Source organism: Orbilia oligospora, assembly GCF_000225545.1.
Source record: "Orbilia oligospora ATCC 24927 unplaced genomic scaffold scaffold00054, whole genome shotgun sequence".
NCBI lineage: Eukaryota > Fungi > Ascomycota > Orbiliomycetes > Orbiliales > Orbiliaceae > Orbilia > Orbilia oligospora.
In genome coordinates this window covers 1,827,516-1,842,263 of record NW_011645611.1, presented here as the reverse complement: position 1 = coordinate 1,842,263, position 14,748 = coordinate 1,827,516, and the positions used below count along the sequence as shown (strand labels likewise).

Sequence of the window (14,748 nt, the reverse complement as noted above, 5' to 3'; positions counted from 1 at the left end):
GCTATCAATTGATTATACTATCGCGAGCATGTATAAGTGCGTACATATACTTGTACCTGAAGCGGTTCCTTTCCCACAAAGGCATCGAGGACTGATTGGGTCCGAAGCGTCCAACTCGAGTCGCAATCGAAGCACCCTTCCTGTCAAAGTCAACGAATCAGGGACCCGTTTCATAGCGTTTTTTTTTGGTGGAGCCATTGCATCTCGGGTTAGTCGAGGCTAAGCCGTATGAAGTTCATTGCATAATGAATTGAAGCAGGGGAATTTCATAGGCGAGAGACGTATGTGCGTAAGTACTGGCGGCCTGGAGCTAGCTAATTCAGTAAGTAATTAAGAAGGAACTATCGACCAGAAGACAGTCAATGTTATATCGATCAAGCTACACATCTGACTGACATGACATGATGGCTTGTGCATATGAGGACGATACATCGATATTCACTTACCTAATACCCTCCTCGCCTTTTAATTTCCTGAAGCGGTTCACGATGACAATAATATAATAACAACCAACTCAAGGAAGATCCGATTATAACCAAAATGAAGCAGAAGAGCTATAATTATATCCGACGGGTTAGCCTATTATATCTGGCGGCGCCCAAAATTAAAAGAGCCGTCGCCCCCGGGTCGGCGCCCAGCCGGATTTCGCAACCAGTCCGCCTGCAAACATACGAAAATTTTATAACCAAAGCTCTCCTGACAAGAAACAGAACAGATTTGGGGAGTTGCGGTTGGAGTTTTATTTGCGCGGCGCCATGCACGTCTTTGCGGCGGAGCTGTTTCTGGCGGTTTACAGTTGGCCCCTGGCCGGGTCTGGCTAGCACTGACAGTGTCTGGATTAACAGAAGACCGTTGGATTTCGGGCCATTCGAGATTAATATTAATCGGGCATGTCGACATTATTCTTATTACCATCATGCGTCTGCCTGGGTCAGTGGACTGTTTCCCGCATTCTTTGTTTCTTCTGGACTCTCAACGTTGTTTCGTTTCTCTCTTTCTCTTTTCCCTTCATTCATTCATTCTTTCATTCCAACCTCACCGCCCCTCTTTATAATTAGCTCTGATTACACTGCACTGTACATACTTATTACATACATACCTTTACATACATTATCGGTCTCAAAGTACATACGTACGATACGAAGAACACCCTGGGAATCAATTCCTGTCTCAGAAATTCGCTTGTCTCGACTCTAGATCACGATTACGAGGACGGCAACGACGACAACCACGACATAAATGATACTGCTCTGACCGATTCGAATAGAAACCACCAACCATCACCAGCTACACAACGGCTTTCGACAAGCTTAAGCTTCCCAATACCTCATGGATCCCAAGTGGAACCTCATGATGATGCCTCAATCGTACCAGTCTACGCGACCGCTAGACGTCGCTCGTCATTATGTTTCACATACTGTTGCGACCAGGCAATTCCGAATATTCGTCGTTCTGTTAGCCTTAGTTCTCATTACACGGACAATATCAAGTCTTGATATTGTCCATTTACATCAGACTGTGAGTTTAGTGCTGTTAATGTGCTTGCTTGCTTATGTGTGTGCGGTTTTGGTCGCTTCGTTCTCGCAGTGCGGAATGTTCCATCTTTCTTCAATATTTTTTTTTGTTAAAAAAAAAAAAAAAAAAGCTTACATCTTACACCACTCTCCTTTCGACATATCATCTTTCCTTTTTTACTTCTTCGTTTACATTCTTATTCCTTTTCGACATAACGAAAACTTCAAGCTAACAATATAACCGAAAATGCAGCCCGCAGTCCCTCGAACACCCAGTCCCGATGCTGGCGTCGCCCACATTCTCGGCATCAACCACTACAACAGCGAGGAGAACGAATGGAAACAGGTCCAAAATACCGAAGAAGCAAATGCCAACACTCAGCCCCGCTCAAACTTTGCCCTAATAACATGGAATGTGGACTTCGTCTCCTCTGAGCCTCAAGACCGGATCAGTGCCGCCATGTCATATCTCCGCTCCATGCTGATCAGTGGAACCGAAGATCCCGACACGATCTCCCCGGCCGTTATAGTGTTACAAGAAGTTAACCACGAAATGATCAAATCGCTATCAGAGAACGAATGGGTACGAAAGAACTTCTATATCACGGATGTCGTCAGCGATAAGGGTATTTGGCAGAAAAGCCACTATGGTACCGTTACGTTGGTGGATAGGAGGATTAAAGTCAAGAACGTGATTCGACTACATTACGACTCGAACATGGATCGCGACTGTTTATTCGTCGATATCGAAGCCGTCTCATCGCGTACATCGGAGGTCGTCACCGTCAGAGTCGGAAATACACATCTTGAATCCCTCGTAGGCGCGAAACCCTGGAGGTTGGAACAACTCAAGCTGGCGGCGAGATTCGTGCTTTACGATACAAATGTTTATACTGGGTTAATAGCTGGAGATATGAACCCTATCGACCCATACGATCTGAAGATTGCGGATGAAGCGGGGCTGAAAGACGCTTATCTGGTAGGTGGTGGGTCTGAGGATAATGCCAGAGGCCATACCTGGGGCTATCAGACTGAGAACAACCAGTTCCCCAAAAGGAGATTTGACAAAATCTTCCATCCTCCTAGTGATAAGATCAAGGTCGAACAGGTAGAGCCGATCGGGATCGGAGAGAAAACACCAGAAAAGCCAAAAGTCTACATTTCGGACCACTATGGAGTTTTTGGGAATGTTCGGATATTGTAAAGGGGGGCTCGTTATAGGACGTCAAATCAAGGGAGTATAATCCTTATCTCTCTCTTTTTCTTTTTTTCTTTTTAAAGTCCCCTTTTTTGTACTCTCACCCCGTCGGCTTTTGGGGCCATTTTTCGACTTTGTGGATTTAGCGTCTGTATATTTGCATTTGTAATTCTGCTCTTTTCTCTCCACCTGTACAGCGGTCTGGAGATTGTCTGATAGCGGTGCCGCGCAGCTTAGAATAATGATAAACCAGTCACCATAGATATCAATATCTAGGGTTGTTTCAAAGGATATTCAAAAAGGAAGAACATGACTACTAAAGGCTTTTCGATTTCCCGAAAGTGGACGGAGAGCCTCTATTTCTAGCGTCCGTCCATCCTAAGGAACTCGTCATCTTTGAACCAAACGTAGAGGCTATGCAGATTACGCCGACTGTGCTCACGTTGTCGGCACATACATGCTTCGAACCAGACAGGATAGTCCACCAGAAAGCCACATGTGGCAATGTCTATCCTTTTTTTTGTTTTTTAGTGTGGCCAAGCAAGTTCGCGTTCGAACATTCGCCTACATAATGCTATATACATAAGCAAGTCTGGAGACATCTACAATTGTATACAACATCATGAATGCAGGTGTTCTTATATATGACTTTTTTTTGATACCATCTGGCCGCGATGCTATTTAGGTACTATGTTGATCTATAGACCTTTTCACTCGCCACTCGCGTGTATAGTTTAAGGCTCGCGACACTGCTTCAACCGTCGGACCCGATATATAGTATACGTAATTAATTGTGGTTATAAGGAATCGATCCGAGTAGGATTTTACTTCTCTTCCCTCAGGCTTGACTGAGGTTTTGGTATTATAATGCGTATGCAAATTACACGGTTATTATATGATGGCATCATCCCGCGAGTTTACTATACTGAGGCGAGCTGATATGAGTCAGGTAGGAATATCAAGCTACACAGCCCTATCGGGTGTCGGCATGTATTGTTTTAATGGGGTAGGTCCTCTATTAATTCTGGCGCCGATTAGGCAGCGGCCTGGGGCGCCTGGAGCATAGGCGGCGTCGGCTCTTGCTAGCTAGCTATGGTACGACCCTGCATAGCGGCCGCTTTGCGGCTTTGATATTATCGATTATCATGATGTAAATTCTATTCAATCATTCCTTAGATACTTTTGTAAATTTTGTGATTACGGCAATATGCTACCATCGGAGCTCTTCCTCGCAAACTTAATTAGTAAAAATGATATAAACATTGATTACTATTAATATTCCTTGCAAAGTTTATCGGGACAGTGGATATAGTGATAGTTATAGCATGACCTTAGTTAATTAATTGATGAAAGAGTCAATTGATCAAATGACGGTGACTCTAGTTAAGAAGGGGATGTATGTTTAGAACATTTAGACTTCCACAAAGCCCTGTTGATTGATCTTGTTACCTTAAATTTGATAACGGGGCCCTAGTCTTACATGATACGCACTAAAGTCGCAATTAGTTGGATTCGACTGCACACGTACGCATGCATGTGGCCGTTGTAAGTACGGAAGCCTCGAGAAACTGTTTTCTCGAAACTGTCGTGCGCACACATATCATACTTCGCACTTACATGCATGGTAAAGGCGGCTTCTTTCACTGGCTTAAAATCGAGGAGAGAAGCTACAAACACTATAGTTGCATATATCGGGCGTTTAATGAAGTCTTCTCCGGTCCCCAACCCGCCTTTTTTTCTTTCATTCTCGGCCACAGCGGTTGTACTGAGGGGTGCATGGTGCATGATCTCGCGGTCGACAGTTGAGGAGTAGTTTGTTCTGACTAAACCCTGTCTAGCAGATCACGTTCGGTTTTTTTGGGACACCACCCCCCCTTGGAACTCTATTTCGGGACGGGGCTTATGGGTGGAGAAGACCAGGCTTAGGTTTCTCGGAATCTGAGCCGAACCAAAGGGCAGGTTTTCCTCCTTTACATCTTACATCGAACTTCTCCGCATATTGTTCCGCCGGGCGCTGTATCACCGAGTACCTACTTAAGTACATACATTGCTGGTGCTTAGGTGTAGTATATAAGTATATAAGCACTTGCTCATATATAAGCAGCGTGCTTTCGTCAAGAATACAGATAGTCAAAAACTACAGAGCCTCATTCTTATTTTTCCAGATTAAGATTACCAATATCGATATCGATAACATCGGTTATTCACATTCAGCAATTGTTTGAGTTATATTTCCGTTATAACCAAGCTCACTGTTACGAACTTAACATATCATTCAAACACCCCCGCTCGCTCGTTCGTCGAACATCTACGCGAACTCGCGAAGCCTCGATCTATTACCTACATACCTCCTCGACTCGACCCGAATCGAATCAAACCTTGAAAAGAATTACAGACCCCCTGGCCTGGCTTGAAAAACAAACCAAAAACAAGTAAAGATCTCGCATCTTCGCCTAGTTTTGGCCACACCATCGACATTTCCACTGGCCACTTGAACCAAACGAGCATTTAGTTTTCGCTCGTTTATTTAAATTTCTCCGACTCGTTAAATTCTCTTGGGAGAAAAAGTATAGAAGGGAAACCAAAATAAACTTCACACTAGCTGAGTCCCAGAGATTTGGGTTTGGAATAAAGAGAGCATGGTGATCACATCGGCTTCCATCGTCATTATTGCCCTGTTTTCTTTCTACGTCTTCATTCCACCGGTGGTCAGTTACGGTGCCAAGGAGAGGAGACGGAGGGTACGTGCTGGGAAGGAGCAACAGCTGCTTCAAAGTTCGGAGGCAGAGCAGACTCAGTCGTAAACCCAGAAAACCTTCCTTCCCTCCCTTTTCTCTTTTTTTCCTTTCTCTTCTCTTCTTTTCTTTTTTGATCTGGAAGAGTACAAAAGATTTGGGTATCAGATATCGATATCGGGTAATGATGTCGTAGATACTTAGTTAAATGCTTAGATCGATCGGGGTGTGTTGTTGTTGCACAATTGTGTGCCACTTAGCGATGCAAATGCAAATGCTGTTTCTGGGCGGCGTCGACGAATTTACGTCATTGGCAGTCTAAGTTAGCTTCTCTTCTCTTCCCTTCTTTCTCTTTTTCGTCTTAAATTTACTTTTGTCTTTTTTTTTATTTTTGTTTGTACAATATTCTATTGCAGACTGTATTCTAGTATTTTCTTTTCTCATTGTCTCATCGTTTTTGCCTTTTTTTTTCTCCCTTTCTCTTTCTTGTTCGATTCATTGTCGTCGGTGTGACATTATTGCAATTGCGTATTGTTCCACCAGTTGTATCGGTATATCCACACCCCAGGAATTCAAATCTATAATAGCTCCCCTGCTTTCGGATTATTCATAGACAACATCATCATCTCATCATCTCATCATCTTCTTCACTTATCATATCTCCATCTCCAATAAACTTCACAAATTAGAAAAGGGAGCGAAACAATGGGTAATACTAACCAAGGCACCTCCAAAGCGGACGACTCGGAATCAAGAGAAGGAGTAACAAATACTAACGGAGCCGACAATCGAACGGGCGAAAGAACAGATTCACAATCACGTCAAAATCCTCTTCCACAGCCGGTGACGTACTATGAACCTGATGAGCGAACTAGATTATTGCCCGCCAGTACTCATCATGGTATTTCGGGACAACCACCACTTGGTATGCTTTAGAGATTTGTATTAGATATAATTGGATATGATACTAAAGCTATGTGAAAATTTTAGATATTGATGACCCGGCTGTCACGCCTTTGAATCTTTGGGGTATTCGATTCTTGAGATATATCACTATCGCTTTCTTGCTTGTTGCTTCTGGTTGGTGGTTGGTATTGCTTGTTACGACTTTTGTCAGCCCACAAGGTATTTATCTTTTTTCGATATAATATTATAATAAAGAATTTATATTGCTTGGTAATGCGTCTAACATTCTTACAGGATTCCACTCCCGTGGTGGCGGTTGGTTTGCCTTCGGATACACTTCTTTGGCCATTGGAATTCTCATGCTACTGCTATTTTCATTCACCGTCCCATCCAGAGCTGAAGAAGTTATCCAGTCGGTTATTGCAGTCTTGCTACTCGTGAATCTTATTATTACTCTATCGGTCCCCGGGCTTCGAGAAGTATGCACCGTCTCTTTCCAGTTAAATTCAAAAGGAAAATATATGCTAAACCAATACTTCAAAACTAGGAAGAAGGATGGATTGGTATCGCTTCCGCTATTTTCGTGTTATTTGTTACTCTCTGGGCGGTAGGTATCATTGTAACCTCCACTGATAGTTAGGTGCTAACTTTAAGTTCTTGCTTATTAGGTCTGTGTAGACCGTAGTGTCGAATGGGGCAAGAAAGAAGAAGAGGAACGTCTAACCGGACGAGCTGAAACCCGTCGTTCCCTCAAGGAATGGTGTTCTGTCTTCTCCGCCCTAGTAATCATGGTCATATTCCTGGTTATATCGATTCTACTCACTGGCACTCTTTCTCTCAGAGCATACGACCAATCTCTCGAGGTCCCTGGAAAAAGAGTTTGGGTCGAAGACCGTTACTATAGAGTTCACATATTCTGTACTCCAGAACATTCTGACAAAGGAAGAGAAAAGGTCACGGTATTCTTGGAGAGTGGGGAACGAGCTGTTGCGAATGGGTTGTTGGATTGGGCACAAGAAAATTATGTGAATGGGACTATTGGGAGGTTTTGCTACTGGGACAGGCCTGGATACGCGTTCAGCGATGTAGCTCCTAGTCCATTGAGTGCTGGGATGGCTGCGGATGCGTTGAGTGAAGCTTTGGCTAAAGTTGGTGAGAAGGGGCCGTTTATATTAGTCGCACACGGAATTGGATCGTAAGTCTTTTCTCTCGATTTTGCGAAGATACAAAACCCTACAAGAATACTAATATGGTGTATGTGATAGAATATACACTCGAATCTTCGCTTCACGTCAAGGGAAATCGATCAAAGGCTTGATGCTAATCGACCCTCTCCATGAATCATACCTCCCAGATGTTGGCTCTACAGGCCGTGGTTTCTTCATGTGGTTCCGCGGTGTCATCTCTCCTCTTGGATTGGAAATTCTCTTCGATGCAATCTTTAAAGCCCGCTCTAGAGAAGACCGTATATTCGGGAAGTCCTCATATCTTAATGCGAAAACCATCAAAGCGAAATTGCAGGAGAGCCTCGCGGCTAAGACATTTACGAAACCAGAAGTTTCGACAAGCAAGGTCATTTTGAATAGGAAAATTCCTTTGGTAGTTGTTAGCAGCGGAGAAGGTGTGAAAAAGGATAGTCGATGGGATCAGGCGCAAAAGGAATCCACGGAGTTGACAGATAATTTGTTACATTGGGATATTGTGAACAAGGCAGGGCATAAAGTCTGGGAGACGGCAGATGGATGGAATATGATGAGTAAAAGGATTGGGAAGCTGGTTGATATCGCGACGGAGGGAAATAAGTTCCCGAATTAAATCAGGGGATTCTGCTCGCATAGGTACTGATGGTACTTTTTTTTAACTTTCTTTGATTTTGTATCTTTGGGCGTCATGGTGTGCTTTTTGATGTTTCACAAACTTCTGATGATAATTTATTTTTGCCGTTTATCCTGGTCAACGGGGGGAAATTGTACATACATGTGCATATTCTATTCAGAGCGGTCGTTCAAAATGCTTTTTTTTTATCGGATGTATTTGCGTTTGCGGCCTGTGATGCTGACTTTTTTTTCGCCATATTGTTCGGTATGATAGGATGGGAGAATGAAGGCCCGCTTTATGAGACAAATTTGATAGTTCAATATTAATGTCGGGATGATTGGTACCTACGAGACAAAAAAACTTTTTCGTAGTAGCCATGCCCTTTTCATTGACCAATACCGGTCCGTAAGTTATATATTGAAATAACTCACGGCAAAGCGGACGTTAGGATATGGTCCGTGCTTGAAGATGTCCTGCAGGAAGATCTCTCTGCACGTTTGGGGTCTTGCAATTTAAATGGATTAATATCCCGTCCGAATTTAATATTTAGGCACAAAGACAACCGAAAACCCCATCTCTTCCGATTTGTTCGAGAAGGCGTTTGAAGTTTTGCTTCTAGAAGACAAGATTGCGAATTAATTATAATTCTACCTGTATTATATCCCGCGGGAAGAAAGGCTTCTCGGAAATCAGAAGGAGAAGGAAAGATAGAGGAAAAACTGGTATATGTGGCATGGAAGTAAGTATGTAGTCCGTACACAGTATGTTGAAAAGTTGTCATCTGTATGAGGTTTTTCCGACCCCAGTATTTTCAATATCCCCTCCATCTCGGTTCCTGGTTTTTTTCCCTTTCTTTCTTCCATGGTCATGGTACGTATGCATGCGCCTGTCGATCGGAAACCGGAATAGCCTTTTTAGCCCTGCAGGCCCAGTACTGGATTACTATGAGAAGGAGCGGAAATCTTTGGTTGAGGTATTATTGTTTATTGTAATTAAGGTATATATATGGAGTAACCTAGCTATAGCACGGAATATCTTTTTGTGGCTGTGTAGTTTTGATTTTTCAAAAGAGATTGGAAGCTTAGTAGCTTTGAAGGTTTCAATTCCGAGAGTTAAGTTTCTGGTTTAATGCGTTGTGTGGGATCGATGGTAGCACAAGGCTCGGAATGCCGAATCCGTCCCCGTCCGCAGGCTTCTGAGCGCCTTCGAGAACTCTTCGAAGTTGGCCAAGCCTAAGGACAAAAGGGAAATACATAATGCGATACTACCATGAGGTAGATCCGTCGGGAAAGGAAGCCCCCTTTGCTGTAGGTTTCCAGAATTCTATTACTTTTTTTCTTTTGACCAACCAGGGATAACCTTGATATCGTCTTCTGCTCTCCCGTTCTACTTCGGAGTCTGACATTGTAGGTAGTGGCCTGTAGCTATCGTGTTTGAGAGCGACTCATGTCGTTGGTTTCCCTACTGACTTTCTAGGATATATTGAATACAATTGATATGATAAAATGCCCATAGCCTGAGAATCAAGCAATTATGCCTGTTAAAATGAGAATCTTATAATCGAGTATTAAGACCTTTCAGCTTGCTAGTGCATGCATACAGGTTCTTATCCTCGCGTAGAAACAAGGAAACTGTGCCATGTCATGTCATGTATCTTGAGGTACCAGTTGAACCAATGTGATATGGCTTGCATCTGCGCATCACCGAGTTTGAAAAGAACAAAAAACATCTCACTTCTATCACTTGAAGGAGATAAGTTTTTGAGAAAAACGACTATAGCGTGTGGAGACCTGTCATGTCTGTATATACATGCATAAATGTACGTATATATAAAGTAAAAGTAGGTATTTCCCGCGGGTGCGGGAGATTATTTATGGTATAGGTTATTATTTAGTGCTTGGTATACGGTAGTGAAGTAGTATGCTAAGAAAGTGGCGGAATATTATTGAGATCCATGGGAGAGCTCTCTTTTTGGTTTGTGTGCATGCTGGCCACATTAGCTGAGGTTTTATGCGAAAGAAAGGTAGAACCTGGTATATAGGTACTAGCCGGACTCTTTCTTCGGTTTCATTTCAGTGGCTTGTGGTGGTGGTACTGATTGCATATTGAGGGTTTCACGATTTATATGGCGCGGGACTGGCTTGCAGTTACCATTTTTATATATCTTGGAGGCTGTCCCTCGAACGGTTCGGGCTGGATCGATCGAGTACGAGTATTTAAATTTATTTTTCTTAATCAATTTTCAATTAATCTTGCCCGCGCCCGTCACAAATTTCTCGAGTGTATGGTAAGTCAACTTGCTTCAATTTAGCTATACTACTATACTCCATTTGTTTTGTAAGCTTCAGTTTAAACCCGAAAACTTCAAACCGAATCGCAGTGCGAGAAAAGGAAAACAAGCGCGGTCCATTGATCAACTGATCACTGGATCTGTTTCGGTGGGGCAGCTAGCTAGCTATCCCACACTCCACAATGCATCTCCATGCAATGTTCGTCCACGTTCCTGAAGTTTCAGAGTCGTCTTGCAGACCAGGCCGCCAATTGGAGGCCTTTTTGTTCGTTGTCGACGGGATTCACACACTCTAGACCCTCTTGCATTTTTGGATACTTCCTTCGAAAAGGTGGATCCCCAAGCGAGGAGGGGGCAGAGATTGGGTGCAAAGCATACCTGCATCATTACCAAAGTAACTTTAGTACACCCATGGCCACCGGACTTGATATCATGCATGCATGACTTCTACGTTTACCCCCCGCCTGGACTGACCATTCCCATTACGAATTTTACACATCCAATTGATTACCAAAGGGAAATGCTGCTGTTTTTCTTTACATGTTTTGTGGGAAGGAGAAGAGCGCCGGAGCTAGTATATATAGAGCTAACTAAGGTGTACTAGATAGACAACTAGTCCGACAGTACCGCTAGTTCTTAAAAAGCTCTTTGGAGAAGGAAATCTAAAGCTAGGAATTGTGCTTACCTTCCTCTACTTTATTTCGAACCATTCGTCCAATCTTTCGAAATACCTTTTTATATCTTGCCTTTTGGTGTTTCTTGGGGGGCTTTCTTTTGGTTATCTAGAAGCGAAGTTTCTCCAGGCGGTTCAATCTCGTACCCCGGACGCATTATAAAAAGTGGAAAGCAATTCGCTACCACCACGTAGTGCCACCTAAATCGGTTTTCGACCCGAAGATACAGGAAGGAAGAAAACAACAATACCGGAGTTTAAGCCCAAGGGAAATAGCTAAATAGCTAGTAAAGTTTCGAAAATGACGAACGAGAAGCCTTCGGTCCTTATTATTGGAGGCCTTGGTAGGTTCATATCCATTCCCAGAATTCGAGCTCGAGCGCGCGGGGACGTTTGCTTTTGCAGCTAGAGCTTTCAGTTTGGTAGCTTTGGAGCTCTGAGAGCTTGTCCTGCCTAACCCCGCTTGAGGCTTGACATCCTTAGCAAAACATATGTGATGAGGTCACAATCATGAAAAACCAATTCTACCAAATTTACGCTCGAAATGAATACATGAAAGCCATTGACAGGTAGCTAATTTTAATATTGATTCTTGCGAATAGGTTATATTGGAAGATGGCTCGCCCACCACATTCATACCAATCAACTCGCTTCTGAGATTCGGATCGTCGATAAGGGAATACCACCGCTAGCGGGTCTGGCACCGGAGTTTGAGGAAGCATGCAAGAATTTTGTGCAGGCGGATATGTCGCACCCGGGTATATAATATTCTTTTTTTTTAAAATTATTTTCTGAGTTTTCTTTATGATAGCTAATAATTGGCGTGCTGAGTTCAGATTCTATGAAGAGGGTATTCGACAGAGCCGACGGGTCGAGTTACGATTACGTTTTCAATTGCGCTGGAGAAACAAAGTACGGCCAAACGGACGAAACCTATAAACAACGAAATTTCGACCTACCGGTGGCATGTGGGAAAGAAGCAGCGAAGAGGGGGGTGAAGCTATTTGTGGAACTTAGTGAAGGCCGGGTGTATGGTAATGGACCAAAGGGGAAGAAGGAGTCAGATGAAATTAAACCTTGGCTACTGCTGGCAAAGTACAAATCTGATGCAGAAAGAGAATTACAGAAAGTTGAAGGGTATGTATAAAGTGAAATTCGGGGTTTGGGGTTTGAGGTTTGGAGAAAATCTGTTGTTGATTCACATGTGAACCGTGGCAGGCTCAACCTTGTTATCTTGAGACTGGCGAACGCTTATGGGCCTTACTCGACGAAAATTATTGCGACGGCGATGTGTAATGCTCGAGTTCATCAGTTTCTGAAGGAAAAGCTCGATCTGCTTTGGACAAAAGATTTGAGGGTTAATACTGTCCACGTGTCGGATGTGAGTAGGGCGATATGGCATGCTGCAGATTGGTACGTCAAGGGCAAGGAAGGCTGGCAGGCTGAATCAGAGGGAACGGCGCCCATTTTTAATATTGTAGATGATGGGGATACCAGTAAGAACCCCCCCAAATCCACTCAATATCATTTTCTTCTAGGCTTACAAACGGGGCTATAGGTCAAGGTACAGTGGCAGAAATTGTCGAGCAGGTCTTCAACATCAAAACGAGTTTTATGGGGACACTTGTTTCACAACTGGCGAAGCTAAACTTGGACGAAGCCGTCGACGAAGCCAACGAAACTGTTTTACAACCCTGGAGCGATTTGCTTGAAGATGCAGGGATCAAGAACAGTCCGATATCACCTTTTATCGAGCGGGAGCAGCTCCAAGATTCGGACTTGTCACTAGACGGGACCAGGTTCAAGACCGTAACAGGGTTCGAATACGAGGTTCCTAAGATTACAACCGAGAAAGTGGAAGAGATGCTAGCGAGCTATAAAAAGATGAATTGGTGGCCGTGATATCTAACAAGATCAGGTTTTCCCACATGCATCTGACAGGCAAAGTAGCAAGGGTTTGACGCAATATCATATCTTGCGTTATCATCCGGGGTCAAGTTTTGAAACTCTTGGGTTCTTGTTCTCCCGGGATTGTGGGGCTTGGGAATTTGTTTTTTGGATTCCAATATAATTTCGGCTTCGTATGAGGTTATAGACACATGTGATTTTACCCCACTTTCCCATGTTTTATCTAATTTGGACTTTCATTATGTCTGTCTTCCGTTTTGGCGTTACATTAGCGGATATATAGCTTTTTTTGATTATTAGTTTCAATTGTAGCTGCCTGAATCTTTGGCATCACCGAATTCGAATATTCCGATTGGATCGAGATAGCTGGTGCATCGGTATCGACTTTAAATTAAGATAACATGTACATGTATACATGTGTACTTATCATCAATCAATACTCAAAAGACATAAGTCTATCCTCATCTCTTTCCACATCCTAAGCTGTAGATTCTGAGATTGAGAATAAAATTTAGAGAGCTTCTACAGAGGTATTGAAAGCTAGTTTGGTAGAGATATCTCAATTATGCTCGCATGTGTCGAGATCTCATTTACTATAAGAATAAAAGTAGGTATCCTGAAGCTAGTACTATACAAATAACCAAATACCGCAAACTCCACCGCGTCCTGAAAGAAACACTCTAAGCGACTGGAGAGTAGTCGTAGCAAGTGTGGCAGTATTCAATACCCTTCTTGTGTTCGAGTCTGATTCGTCGGAAATACCTCCTTTGCTTCTCCCCCTTGACTTCAACATCTTGGAAACCCCAGATCTATAATTTCGAGGGAAAAATGCTCAGTTAGTTACTTTGCTAAACATTCGACGTGAAAGTGATTTTAAGCATAAACTGACCTGAGTAGCCTTCCACTTGTTAACCTCACTCTGGCTGGTGACTTCAATAACATCTTCTCCAACCCATCCTTCCTTCAGAGTCTCATCATCGATATCGCTGACCTTGATCAACTTAGCCTTGGAAGTGATCTCTCCCCAAACTTTGTGGTTAAGAGGATAGGACTTGTCATCGAGCTGGACGGTCTCATTGGTGGTGATGAAGCCAGCGGCGACACTGTCGACCTGGACAGCCTCCTTAGTTTGGGTGAGAGTAATGGTGACGGGGACACGACCAAGGGTCTTGCGGGTGAGCCAGCCGATGTTTTGCTGTATTCATGATCGAAGTTAGATATGATGTATTACCCCAGATTGTGTCTGTGACTGAGAGGTATGCCACTGTATGTTTATGCATAGAAGGTACTTACGTATGAAAGGATTGCGTCGGTGTCACCGGAGAGTTCACGGTTCTATAAGATGCACGCGAAATATTAGTATCCTGTGAAAATTATATCATCGACGCAGGCTCTACAATCCGGATCTATATGTATATATATTTATATCAAGTAGCAGAGTGTGTAGGAACTGACCATGACATAGCAGCCAGACATATCAGTAGCGGTCTTTTCGATTGGAGCAGCCATATTGAAGAATTTTGGTGATTTATAATTATGGATATAAATTGATATATAGGGATGTTTTTTTGGAATTAAAGTTGAAGCTTTGAAGGCCGATATCGAGATAGAAGTTATTTGAGGACGACGAGGGCCTCTGGGATAGATATATATATACACACCCATCTCTTTCCAGCTTCCCCCATGAACACGGGAAGTTAGAAGGC

The 14,748-nt window shown here is 43.2% G+C and overlaps 4 protein-coding genes across 4 annotated transcripts; 3 read left to right on the top strand and 1 right to left on the bottom strand.

Annotated features, from left to right (window-relative positions):
- Positions 1-1,761: 1,761 nt before the first annotated feature.
- AOL_s00054g568 (uncharacterized protein) lies at positions 1,762-2,718 on the top strand (the record flags this gene model as incomplete). Its single annotated transcript, XM_011121884.1, has 1 exon — positions 1,762-2,718. The coding sequence occupies one exon, from the start codon at positions 1,762-1,764 to the stop codon at positions 2,716-2,718; it is 957 nt and encodes a 318-aa protein (XP_011120186.1).
- Positions 2,719-6,152: 3,434 nt separating this feature from the next.
- AOL_s00054g567 (uncharacterized protein) lies at positions 6,153-8,168 on the top strand (the record flags this gene model as incomplete). The annotated part of the gene is made up of 6 exons (XM_011121883.1): positions 6,153-6,372; positions 6,438-6,572; positions 6,648-6,832; positions 6,901-6,960; positions 7,022-7,548; positions 7,619-8,168. The coding sequence occupies 6 exons, from the start codon at positions 6,153-6,155 to the stop codon at positions 8,166-8,168; spliced, it is 1,677 nt and encodes a 558-aa protein (XP_011120185.1).
- A 3,267-nt stretch (positions 8,169-11,435) lies between these two features.
- AOL_s00054g566 (uncharacterized protein) lies at positions 11,436-13,036 on the top strand (the record flags this gene model as incomplete). Its single annotated transcript, XM_011121882.1, has 5 exons — positions 11,436-11,478; positions 11,737-11,892; positions 11,971-12,271; positions 12,353-12,630; positions 12,693-13,036. 5 exons carry the CDS (start codon positions 11,436-11,438, stop codon positions 13,034-13,036), a joined length of 1,122 nt encoding a protein of 373 aa, XP_011120184.1.
- A 686-nt stretch (positions 13,037-13,722) lies between these two features.
- AOL_s00054g565 (uncharacterized protein) lies at positions 13,723-14,551 on the bottom strand (the record flags this gene model as incomplete). The annotated part of the gene is made up of 4 exons (XM_011121881.1): positions 13,723-13,851; positions 13,932-14,237; positions 14,336-14,377; positions 14,498-14,551. The coding sequence occupies 4 exons, from the start codon at positions 14,549-14,551 to the stop codon at positions 13,723-13,725; spliced, it is 531 nt and encodes a 176-aa protein (XP_011120183.1).
- Positions 14,552-14,748: the final 197 nt, after the last annotated feature.